Here is a 13,303-nt window from a genome sequence, read left to right on the forward strand (position 1 = left end):
TTCGTCAGTTGGTATGGCTGCACAGGGTGAGAGATCTAAACCTGCTGCAAAAGGTAACGCTGCTCAACTCATTCTTGCTCCCTAAGCTATGGTTTGTTGCGTCAGTCTGTGGCCCTCGCGCAATGGACATAGCCAAGGTGACAAGTTTGATCGGATCTCTCCTATGGAACGGATCTGGGGGTATACGTGTCTCGCTCCAGCAGCTGGCCCTGCCACGAGACCGTGGGGGCTTAAACCTCCACATCCCAGCCGTGATGACAGCAGCCCTACTTACAAACCGCTATGTTGTAGAACATCAAAGCCTCCCATTTGGAGCCCAACACATCTTGTGTGCGGGAAACCCCCCAGATATTTCACCGATACCATCTACGTATCCGTGCCTTCGCAGTGTTATCCAGCAACTGGCGTACACTCCATCGGCGGTAAAAAAACAGCTATCCACCAAGGCCCTCCGCAGGTTGCAAGTGAACAGACTACCCCCAGCCAAGATTCAGTCCCATCCGAAGGCAACCTGGAAAAAGGTGTGGAACAACATACACCGAAGCAAACTAACAGCGGAGCAAAGATCCACCTTATATTTGCTCGCGAATGGCAAGATCCCGCACGGAGAGCTGCTTATGCGTATGGGACGCACGTCTTCGGCTTCCTGCATGTTCTGTGTTGAGTGTGACACCCTGGAACACATGTTCACCTCCTGCACTCGCGTTATTGCCGCCTGGGACCTGCTGCAGCAGTGCATCAGGAATGAAGCTCCAGGGTGTCAGTCGTCCTTCGAGTGTCTCCGATTCCCAGTGCTTGGGAATATAAGCATTGCGCAGCGGAAGGTTGTCCTTCGTTTGTTTGCAAACTACATCATCCACATCATTGGAAACAATGATGCTGCGATCGATGTAAATGTCCTTAAGTGTGCACTGTATTTGTGATTATAGAGTATAAGAAAATTTTGTTTGTACACCTTATCTATTTATAAAATAAATAGTTTATGTTTTATAAAAAAAAAAAAACCAAATGATTTTTATTTCTACTGTAAACATCAACGTACACAAAATAATTTAATACAAGAAAATGAAAAGACACAATTGAAAAAGCTATGGTTTTACCGTCGATTAAGTTTATATAAAAAGAGTATTAAATTAAAAATAGATCCTTGTCAATTATAGAATAATTTTGTAACAATTTAATCACTATAAAATAAAATTATACTACCTATACTATCTGTTACACCAATTATTGATGATGAAAATTAATTCATGAAACAGTTGTAACTAAACTTTTACCACTGACTGTCCGAATCAGAGATATGAAGAAGTATAAATCCTGCTAACGTCAAATTTTTACACTTTTTGTTAAGTGTAGGTTTTCAATTATTTCATGGATCGCTGAACCGTTTCATATGCCAGCGGGACTTCTCTTCTTTATTTCGTGGTGCAATATGTTTGCATTCATGTAATATTTACTGAAATGGCATCGATTCAACCGGAAAAAAGCTGAAGCTACTGAAAAGTACCCTATTTAGTGTCTGCAAATCGACTTGAGCTACGTTTTAGTGTAGGTCGGAGGTAGGAAGTGGAATAAATAAAAACGTATGCTCCCGACAGATGAATAAGAAGATGGTAGCCATTATTGATAAAAATCACGGTCTTTCCGCGCGAAACGTGGTTCGCAAAGTTGAGAAGTCAAAGCCGTACGTTCGAAAAATGAATCAAAGACAAGGATTGAAGACGTTCAAAGTGAAACAACCGCGATGACAAGCTAAATTTCACTGCAAAAAATCGTGCTAAGGAGCTTTACACCAAATGTTTGTAAAAAATGTCTTGGTCATAATGGACGACGAAACATACATTGTTGACGACCTTAAAGAACTTCTAGGTTTGATCATTTTCAATTTTCGTTGCTACCTGTACTATCGTTAAGGATGTGTACGAGAAAGAATGTCTGCAAAGGGGTTTGCTACGTTTAGAAGAAGCCATGACTCTCCAACTCTTGCCACTATGCGAAATCCGTCCTAGAATGGTATAAGTCTCAAGAGGTCAATTTCGTGCAAAAACTCAAATTCACCAAACTGTCCAGAACTTAGTGCAATAGAGAAGAAAAATAGTTTCTAGAATCTCTTTAAAAGGAAGAAAATAATAAATAGTATCGATGAAATTAAATCGAACTGCACCAACAAAGTATCTGATGATAGCATACGGGACCTGATTGTGGGTGAATTTGACAGAAAGAAGGATTAATATTTTAATTAACTGTTTATTATGTAGATATCATTCTATTATTCTGAAATAAACAATTGGTTTTGTTAAATTATGAGAAGTTTGTTTGTTCTTAGTGTCATTATTTATGTGTTCGAAATTTTACATAGATAGTGTTGGAAACCGCGGGGGGTCCGCGACAGCCGAGTGGTAGCGCCGGTTAGAAAATCGGCCCATGAGCGCCACCTCGACAGCGTGGGTTCTCGAATCCCAACCGAGACCGGACCCTCCCCTGTACAAGAGAACTGACTATCCTCGTACAACAGGGAAACAAGTCTCGTAAGCCCTTAACGGGCAGGCATGACCAACAAAACAAGGTCGTTACGCCAAGAAGAAGAAGTGTTGGAAACGTTTCGATCCAACGAAGCTCGTCAAACAGAAACATCGCCGCGACGCCGATTTCAAGGTTATAAAAGGATCGTAGGATACGCCTCTTTGGAAACACAGAAACGATAGAAGCTAGACATTTTTTTTCCATACCGGAAAAAACCATAAATAAAGAATAAATGTTTGGCCAAAGACAACACAAACGGTGGCCCTTATTATTTCCACAAGAGCGACGTTAAAGACCACCTATCCTTTCCAGATAGGCTTTAATATCTTGCATACAAATATCAGCGACAGTTTTAAAAAGATTTTTCGTCATTTTCATTATTTTCCTGTGAAACCAAAAAAAAAACTTTAGTTGCAAAAATGTTTGCCAACTTGCCAAAAGAGACTACATTCAAGAAAAAAACGTGTTTAAACATATTGCAGGTTTGCTCCCTTAACGGAACAATTTTCTTTCTATCAAAACGCCTTTACCTTCCCTTTCCCCATGCGGTAGAACAAAGTTACTAAACAAACATTATTTCGTCTTGTTACCAAATATACGTCATACGTCTTTTTACAGCAGCTCTAATTTATTTTGAGATTTTGCGATAAATATATTTGTATATATGGTTGTATAAGTACACATGTGCATCGGTATGCTTTCCTGGCCGTACAACGTAACACGACTGCGGTGCATCTGTAATGAAGAGTGTTATCGAAGCAACCCAAAGAACGTGCTCTATTACATGATTTTGGTCTTTTTGTTTATGATGGGTTGTTGTTTGATTGACATTTATACTGTTGTAGCCGGTCCAGCAATAAGTAATTGATAACAACATTCAGTTTCACTGTCCTTTTCCAGTTTCCTTTCTGTCTAGTCCTTTTTCAACCGTACAACCTTCTCGTTTTCCCTTTTCCCAACGAGCGCACGCCGGAAAAGTCTTCGCATTCGCATAACGAACCACCGGATTCGGCCATGCATGAAACATGACGTCCGGCTGCTGGCAAATTAATTCCGATCGCTTACCTTTTCACCTCCTCTTCTAGCCTCTTTCTCGCGCTTCCATCATTCACACTCGCAATAATTAGCCTTCGCCGGACGGCCGGTAGGGAAAAGCAGTCTTGCCGAAGCGCACCACCGAATGCCAAGTAGTCGTTAGTAATTTGGAGAATTAAAAAAAAAAAACAAGTACAAGATTCACCATCAGCGAAGCGAACCAGACCAGGTTTTGGGTGAACATTCTTACCGCTTACCGATTACACGAGCCTCCCCTGGGGGAGTTGGGTGAGCTTTCCGCGGTTGGACTGACGTCTCAACGAACGGAGAACGAGGAGACAAACTCGAAGAAAATCATGTTTCTTTTTTAATCTGTACGTTGCGGGGAAGTGTATTTTTTTCCTAGTACTTTACGTTCCCCCGAGTGACCCGGGTGGACATCCCACGGACTCTTGTTTACATATAGTTTACACGCAGTGTTTCAATTGTTGGCTCCGATTGGGGGCGGGTGGGGATACGGTAATGAGGCTTTTCTTAAGGGTTTGGTTTTCGTACTACAATTATCTACTGGCACGTGTTGCGCCATACTGAAGGAATTGCTGCTCGCGCCCTGCCTCCTATCCCCCTCGACACCAGCTCACCACCACCACCATGGAACTCTGCTTGCAGCTCCGATAGCCGCGTGAATAAAGTGTGCTTGTTTAAACATTTAAAAACATCCCTGTCACACCAAGTAGATTTTAGCAGCAACCGATACCGGAGAAGACTCAACACCCGAGGAGGAGTTTGCTTGTTTGTTTTTCGTGTTTTTTGCTTCTGTTGTGTTAGTTTGGTTTTATCTCTATGTATATATATTTTTTAAATCTTCCCAACCTTTTTTTTCTTTCTAACGACATTTTTTTATCATAACTTCCTTCATCCCTGAATCCGAAATCCTTCACATCGACACTCGATTCCTTCGCAAACGCCTTTCGCCTCGAACTGGACCGTTTTTTGGTTGTGGGGATGAGGATGAAAGAGTAGGGCAGTCCTTGGTGAGGGGGAGGAGGAAAGATTGGAAGAAACTGGAAACTCTCGAACCCTCCCTCCCGCACCTCATCTCTTCCCGCCCGCGTCCGATCGTCGATTGCGTTCGATCGGGCAGGGGTCGGCAAGCCCATCCTTGCACTGGAGCCGAGCGTCTTACTTCTTGAAGCACGAGATCGGGTTGAAGTAGCACTGGCGGTACCGGATCTGGCGCTTCATTTCCGGCGCCCGGTACAGCTGATCCCAGCCACCTCCGCCGCCGCTGATGGCACTGAGGAACAAAATCGAGCGTTCATTGTTGGAGCTCCGGGAAACAATACGAAAGAAAGGGAAAGAAAGGGAAAGAAAGCCGGACGGCACTTACTTGGTCTGGGCGTACTGCGCCAGCAGCTGGAGCTGCAGCGGATCGAGCCCGTAGTTGTCCAGCTGGTTCGAGACGTACGAGTTGTAGTTTGTGTACAGTTTCCGCAGCTCGTTCGGGTTTATCTCCGGCATGTCCTGGTGGGAGTAGACAAATGAGGTTCGAAGTTTGAGTTTGAGGCCGCACGCAAATGTCTTGCATATTTTACGCCCAGCTACCGGATCGCATCACATAGGATCGGAATCAGCTTCTTGGTACCCGGCTTAATGGGACTCATTTATCACCGGGGGCCGTTTTTCGCGACGAAGCTGACGAGCGTTTAGAGTTACGGTTTCAACCGGAGGCATAATCGTAAGGAAACCAATAAGGAACCTGACGATGACATACCGGCATGCTGATGAAATATTAAAATATAGCTAGGCGAAGGTTTTGTGACCCCTTCCCCAATCTGGTGGAATGCGCAATTTGATGAGTAGAAGATGGTTTAAGACACGAAGGATATTTTCAAGGAAATTTACAATTTATCGTAATATATTGCCTTAATTCCAAATTCGACCCAAGTTAAGACGGTATCGATGACTTGAGATGTTCCATCAAGTTAGAAAGGTTGCTTAAAAACATAAGATCTTAAGAATGTTTTTAAAATCGGCTTTTTATAATGACTCAACTACATAATATAATGAATAAGATATGTTTGATTTAAAAATATAGTAATACAAAAATTACAAATTCATCTAACACAAAAATTACAAATTCATCTATGAACTTTTGATTTTTACAATCAGAAAAATGTAAAACTTTAATAAAAATTTTATTTGGTCGAACTTTAAAGGAATTTTATCCAGTTTCAAATAAACTTTATATAATTCATCTAAATTGATTGAATTGCAAACACAGAATCCATTTCTTCAATCATATACTTTCAACACGGACATTTAAAGAAACGTAATGCAATAGAATTGAATTGATTGAAATAAGAACATTGAATCAATTTTATTTCAATTCAAACAAAAACATGCAATTCCAATATCACAGTGTAATATTTACATTGTGAAGAATTTCTCAATACTTGATTTATACGTGAAAAGAACTAAAGAAAAGATCAAATCGGTCAAATTTTAATAGTATTTTGAAGTACCGTACTAAAATAAAGTGCAAATACATTATTGAACCCACTGAAAATAGTCACTATTCACTAGATACCATTTGTTATTTGTTTCTCTTCTCAATCAAATCGTATCATACGTTTGCTCATATCAATGTGTTTTATACGAAAGAGATATAAAAAACGACTATTTCAAAACTATTTCATATTAAACACCCACTTCCATGGGTACCGGAAAAGTCAAGTGGCAAAAATACTCCATCGCTTGCTCTCAGATCATGTAGTCAACTTGTTCGGACCACTAAAACACCTGTTGACTTTCAAGTTGACGCAAACTATCAACGATCCGCCCTGGTAGTGGGGGAATGGGAAAATCCGCACAAAACATGGCCCGCATAAAGATTCCGTTCCGGCCCGACGCGTTTCCGTTTCCCATCGGAAGCCAGAGCGGATCATAACCTCCTGCCGTACGGCTGCTAACACGATAATTCACACACTCTCACACATCCCTCCGCCATCGGTGAGGGGAACGATTACGTATGGAATACGGCGAAGGATTTCCGGACGTTCGGAGAGATGGCTGCCAGACAGAAGGATGGTCGAGATGAAACGAACAAGCTGTTCGGCGGTGGCTCCCGGAAGTGGAAAAAATCGTTCCATCGGCAGCCGAACCATGCTTCTGAGGGCAACCACTTGTCGTCAATTTCCGCCTCCTTTCCATACTGATTGCTTGTTTATGTGCTCGGAATTTATGTTGACGGTCGACCGTTACGGTCACACTCTCGCACGTGCGGCTCCACAAAGAGCCGATGCAGTTGCACAGTGGGAAACAAGTGTGTCAAAACAAAAGATCTTTTTTATGGTGCATGTTTCGTACTTCATCCAAGGGATATACTTGAACAAAAAACTAAAGATTTTACAGCTTTGGTTTCATGCCACTCTTAAAGTAATATGCCATATTGTGCAAAAAAGTAGTGAATGATAGTCAAATTCACTTTTGAAACTCATAAAAGAAAAGCAAAATTATATTTTGTCGTATGATAGAAGCATAACAATGTAAAAAATTATGTGTTTGTAGCTAAATTAAACTTTTATGACTCAAGACAACACAATATATCAGCAAACAAATTCAAGTTGTTTGCTGATGGCTACACTTAGACAAAGTAAAAGAATGATCGTATTAATATTTACGTAACATGCATTGAATTAAAATTTAATACTGTATTAAAAGTAGATGACATCAGCATTCAAATATTGCAACATTAGTTGCAACATTCGTTATTGTCGCTCAAAAGTTAGTTAATTAAGAGATGTTAACAGGTTAAAAGATGTAAACTGTTAAACGTATCGAAAAGCAAAAAAACAGAATTTGAAACACATTATGACACCATAAAAATAGAGAAAAAATTACCCAAAGAAACACTTGTCCCTCCGATACGGCACAGCATGACACCGGAGAGCATAAGCATAACAACATGCTAATAAAAAGCTAACAAACAAACCGATACTCGCCCAACCTGTTGCCCTGTGGCGAGGGAAACATAAAGATTACAATAAATTCGAACAAATTGAAAAATAATAAACCGATCCAACAACCGAGGGGCGATTCGCTTCAGCAGCTTCAGGGTCAAACAAGTACCTGCACGGCCCTAACCACAAGCACCTACCTGATTATCGATTGCATTCTGCGGTCGTCCGGAGCCCAGCTTCACAACAAACAATAGCGCCAGAACGAAGAGGATCTGTCGCGAGGGCGTCGTTGGGGCAGCCATGAGTCTCGGCGGGGTTGGGGCGCGGGCCAGGACGCGATTCCAAGTGGATTCGATGCACTTTTCACCGGAGATGTCCGTCCGCTGCTGCAGGTTCTTGCTGGTGTCGGCTTTTCGACTGAGATCGGAGCACGAGTCTGAAGTAAACCGCACAGAAGCAACGGGAATAGGGGGATGGTGAATGGGAGGGTTATGAAAATAAAACACAATTAGTTCTGTGGTAGTTGGATGCCAGGGATTGAGGTTTACAATCCCGTGACCACGATAGAGAGAGATATATATAGAAGACGGATAACGAGTTCCCCGAACGCCCGAGGCTGCAAATAGGATGCAGCAAATTGAAATTCCGCTATCGGCCACCGATTGATGATGGAGTTTCGCCAAGATTAATATTTATCAGGTGTAAGCGACGCGAAATTGGAAGGATTATCAAACCCAAAACGCCCGAGGAAGTGCCTCCGGTCGGGTTACGGTTGTCACCAATGTTCAGAAAGTGGGATAATATCCCTCAACGACCTGGATTTTTCACTTACTTACCCACATTTTCTGACGCCTGAGAGATTTAAATTCTACCTCGGGAGATAAAATAATCCGTTAAGGGTAAGACAATAGGTAGATAAGCCTTCTATTGAAGCAAACCAAAGGCTCAACGTCCTGTGTGACCCACAAATCAACGAGTCATCTTTCCAATACACATAAAAATATTTAAAGTAGTCATTCATCATTAATCATCTCATTTTCACAAATAAATGGACTGTAGCTGTTCTAAGAATTGTTGAATTTGATATTTCTTTTGCCTTATGTATAGATCTCTAAAGCCTATCACCTAATTTATGGAGAATAATTGGGGTTTTCCATACATTTTTACATTTGAGTTAAAACCCAATGAAGAGTTCATAAATTACAAAGTCTGTGGAACAAAATATTTTCTTGTTTTTACTACTTAGTCTACAAACGTTGTAATCCGCGGTTAAGGAAACTCAAATGCTACATTCATAACCGTTGTTGTAAAGTAAATTGAAGTTTTTATAGTTCAACATAAATAGCTTTCGGTTTCAACAAAAACAATTGGATACAAATCCAAAGCGGGTAGCTCCAATATGTCATGTTTATAACTAGAGGCAAATCGATAATAATTGTTTTGGAGCAATGGCTGCCAGTAATTAATCATGTCTGGAAGCTGACTTCTTCACGGTGATTTGATGTTCGTCGTATGTCAAATACAACCGTTGATTCCAAAGGTTTTAGTTATATTTAAAAAAAAGTTATATTTATAAAATTTGAGAACGCTGTTGTAAACAAACAAAATGTGATCTAATCTTCTTTAAGAATGGTTTATAGTTATGTTACAATTTTATCGAGTTCAGTTAGAGTTTACATTTACTACAAGTAGCACTTAAACGCTTTGTAAGCGTTCAGCAATTTACGAAACACTCCTTATTGCAAGGGTGAACGTGCTCGCTTTATCCTTCGCCGTGTGCCTAACTAGTAAAAACACGCACGGTTAACCAAACACACCAGAGAAGTGGTCAGTTAGAAGCGCGTCCTGCAGAGTCACAACCGTCACCTAATTAATGTGCAACCCACGAACGTGGACCAACACTGTTTTCCTTCTTTATTTTTCTTGTCTTTTTATTTTTATACTCTTTTACCGGCCCTGAAACGATCGCTCGATCCACGGCACGAGAAAAGGTTGACGAGAATGACCAATATTTTACATTTGCGGTCGGAAAAACACAGTTTCTCCTCGTTTGCCCCGGTTTTCTCCTGGAGTTCCCTCGGCCCAACGGGTCGACGGGGCTGTCGATTACAGGACCGCCAGCCGGAAGCTGCCGTTGACAGCTCGATTGTGTCGTCCCCATCGTCAGTGACAAAATGGTAGGTCGCAATTGTGCGTGGTAGTGTTATGGCTTTTCCGTTTGTTCCGCTTTTCTTTTGTTTTTGTTAAACCATTGTGCTTCACTCGAACTTCCAACCACTCTAGCGGGCGTTTGGGAAGCGAATGCTAATTCTGTAGCTTATCGTAACATTTAGTGGTGATAAAACGGAACTGAAGGTTGCCCGAAAAGTTGGAAACGCGGGCCTCATCAATAATGGGCGGCTTGAAACACCATGCGCCTCCATTATAAGGCTGATGGCACTTCCAAACCAATACATTGTACTGGTCAGGGTTCAAGAGGTATGGGTGACGATGGACTTATTTCCTTTTCGGTTTCGCCAAATCGACAACCTTTAGCTGAGTTTTCAATTGCTCAGTGACGCATCTAATTAAGGACAAACTTCAACCTTTATTTTCTTTTCATACTTTTTTTCTTTCGTTGCGTTCGAGGAATCATTTCCAGCCCCGTTGATTTGAATGTGTTTCTAGCGAAAGAAGGACCCCGAACGGGGTACGTTTTTGCGGTAATTTGAACGATGTAATTATCTCCAATGTTGAACGAGATGTGGAGTTAATTATTCCCAAACGATATGTCGTTCGAGCTGCGGAGTCGGTTAATCAGCTCCGGTAGATGCAGAATGGTCTGGGGAAGCAGGAGGAGGCGGGAATCGGTATTAGGAGCAATTTGTTTCACCCATCGTGAAACTTTCACATCATGTTCCCCCGTGGCAAGAGACGATGACACACGACGATTGAACTCAGTTCTAATCAGAAAAGTTGCTATTTCTCGAGCGTACATCGAATCGAATGGGATGGTTAAAGGTAAATTTTGCATCATTAATAAGATGAACATCAGATCTTGAATGCGTGAAATTCCAATGTTTAACAAGCAATCTCAAAATGAAGGAAACTTTGTGTTTCGAAAGGTTACAAAATGGTTTAAAAATTCATGTGTTTGGTAAAAAGGGACAGTGTGGTTTAATTTGTTACTTTTTAATTTATTGCTATTGATTTTAACTATGCGATTGTTTTTGTATTGTTATCTAACATATTATGTTCTTAAATTGTCTAGTTCGTTGTTTGCGTAGCGTTTAAATCCACTTAATTCAATCACCAGTTCAAGCTCTCGTATTACACAAGACTTTACGAAATACAATGTATTTTTAACATAACACAAAATATTCCGCGTTCTTCATAACAGACCCAGCTTAGTAAAAATCAACAATGGTTTGGCCTGTTTTTACATTTTCCATTATTGCAACCTGTTGATAGCTGCCAGCATGATTGACGAGGGTGTCGATGTGGGCGAACGTTATGTCACTTAAAGAATCGGGCCTACCATGGAGAAAAAATTGGAAAAGGACAATCCTATGCAACACGAGTCTGTAACTCATATTCTGCCCAAAAGGCTGCCGGCATTGAAACCCGAAGGCAATTAAAATGAACTTTTTTGACATTAGAATTCCACCTTGCGTACGTCTGACAGCGTGATTAAATGTGTCATAGAAGAGATGGCCGAAGGCAAAATGTCGCTGGAGGTGCAGGCTTTTTTTCCGGGAAATCGTGAAAACCAATCCGCATCAGTAAAAAGAAGGTGGTTAAAATGTAAGATTAAAAAAGAAACAAAACCAACCAGCTATTTCTGCGTCACCGAGGGAAGGGAAAATAGTTTCACCGAGGCGGGACCGTTCTGCCCAGGAAGAGCCGCAAAAGGGAACGTATGTCCCTAGGTTAATATTTTACTTTTCTTGACACATGATATTTTAATGTGCTCCATTTTGCCGCCTTTAAGGTGGCTAGCACATGTTGCGAATATGCATATTTGCATGCAAAAGGTGTGGAAGTCGCTCGACCCGTCGGCCAGGGAAACATGTGGGTTAAACATGTAGAGCATATTTGTGTAATTTTTTTCTTTGCTTTCTGTTTGAAATAAATGGAGGTAATAAAATAATCCGATCTATTTCTTCCTCTTTGATGTGGTAATTTCGAAAGGTTTTATGGAGGCATGAAAGGTGATTTAGTTACTTTAAATTTTATTTCAATTTTGTTTATCACTTTTGAAAATTTTACTATGATTTATGATGATTGACTACATGATTTTTTTTCCATGAAGTTATGCACTTTTTAGTTCTTATGTTTCATGTTAGATAATCAAATTTGGTATTTAATTTTATTTAATAATTTTATCTTCAAATTGGAAAACTGAATAAATTTGTATCTAATAACTTCAGTCGGGTAACAAGCCAAACTATCCATCTTTTGTACTCCACTTGTTACTTCCACTATAGATCCTCGATTGACCAACACACAAGTAAAGGAGAACCGATTTATCCTAAACCCTCCGGCCCTTCCACCAAGGTCGTAAAAGTGGCCAATGGCGCCCCAAACTCCGCTCCTAATGCTCGCCTCATTATGGCCACCGCGCGACAAATCAATCAACGCTCCACAACGTGGATTCGCGTACTTGACCTCACGGAACGTTAATATCGTTTCATTGTTTCTTTGTTCGGTCGCATTTATGGCACCGCTCCGTTTCACCGTAATGGGCCCAAGCTCCCTCATCGGACATCGGTTTCGCATTAGGCAGAGTGCAGCATCGGCAACAATTAGTTAGTGCATAATTTACTCACATGATCCGATCGGCGTGAGGTTTGGCGCACTCTGGATGCTTTTGGCGGCCGGATTCCACTCGCACACCGCGTACCACAGCACACTTTCACCCTCGGACACACTCGGTCGCACACTCTTGGCACACTCTTGGCACACCGGAACCTGGGTCGGACACGGAAGGAGACGGAAACGGATTGGATCACTTGCACCACCTTTGACGACGAAGCCGAAGACTTTCGCGGACGACGAGGTTGCGTTCCTGCACTTGGTCTGCTGCGGTATGAGCGATCCGGAAGCGGCCGTTACAATATTTATACGGTCCGCGTGCCGTGGCTCGGTGCCTGTGTCGAGCTCGGCGGAGGCGCAGAACGGTCGCACGCATGGCCTCCGTGGGGCCGGATGTCAACCACGCTCGCTTGTTATCTTTATCTCACGCTCTCCCTCTCTTTCTCGCTCTCTCGCACTCGCTCAGTCAATCATCTTCGGGGACCACGGAGTTTCTTCAGCCATCTGCCGACTCGCTTGCTCCAACAGCTAATCAACACACCGGTTTGCTACGATCACACGAAAGGCTTTTCTTTCCGCTTCTTCGCTCGAAGCCCGTTGGGAGGGGGGAGGGAGGGGGATGTTTAGGTTCGGGTTGGCTCGATCCGAGCGGATCTCACAAGTGGCATAGAGGCCGGGGGTCGTGATGGAGCAAAATATGTCGTTGCTCCATTTTCTCTACCGAAAAGCGGGCTTCCCTGCATCAACAAGTGAATGCAACAATATTGCTCAGGCACAACACACAAGCGAACTACAGAATGACTTGTTTATTGGTGCAGAAAGTTGCACTTTAATGCAATGGTTTTTTAAACTCCCTTTAAAAACGTGTGTGTTTTTTAAATTATGACCTGCTTTTCTGATGCTTAGAAAATGTGCACGAAAAATTAATTTTAGTGCATTTTCTCGAAAAACTAGAGATAATGAACATTTTTTTCCAAAATATAGAACAA

General features: G+C 41.8%; 1 protein-coding gene across 1 annotated transcript; it reads right to left on the bottom strand.

Annotated features, from left to right (window-relative positions):
• Positions 1–3,143: 3,143 nt before the first annotated feature.
• LOC131267239 (uncharacterized) lies at positions 3,144–12,441 on the bottom strand. Its single transcript, XM_058270057.1, has 4 exons — positions 12,329–12,441; positions 7,718–7,956; positions 4,949–5,082; positions 3,144–4,855 (listed from the first exon to the last, which is right to left on the bottom strand). Exons 2-4 carry the CDS (start codon positions 7,820–7,822, stop codon positions 4,741–4,743), a joined length of 354 nt encoding a protein of 117 aa, XP_058126040.1. The 5' UTR covers positions 7,823–7,956; positions 12,329–12,441; the 3' UTR covers positions 3,144–4,740.
• Positions 12,442–13,303: the final 862 nt, after the last annotated feature.

This window comes from Anopheles coustani, chromosome 2 (genome assembly GCF_943734705.1).
Source record: "Anopheles coustani chromosome 2, idAnoCousDA_361_x.2, whole genome shotgun sequence".
NCBI lineage: Eukaryota > Metazoa > Arthropoda > Insecta > Diptera > Culicidae > Anopheles > Anopheles coustani.

Excerpts from the sequence above, each read along its gene's own strand:
- LOC131267239 (XM_058270057.1), bottom strand. The coding sequence starts at position 7,822 with ATGGCTGCCCCAACGACGCCCTCGCGACAGATCCTCTTCGTTCTGGCG. Across the intron at positions 5,083-7,717 it reads AGAATGCAATCGATAATCAG|GACATGCCGGAGATAAACCC; the intron begins GTAGGTGCTTGT and ends TACTCCCACCAG. Across the intron at positions 4,856-4,948 it reads GCGCAGTACGCCCAGACCAA|TGCCATCAGCGGCGGCGGAG; the intron begins GTAAGTGCCGTC and ends TTTGTTCCTCAG.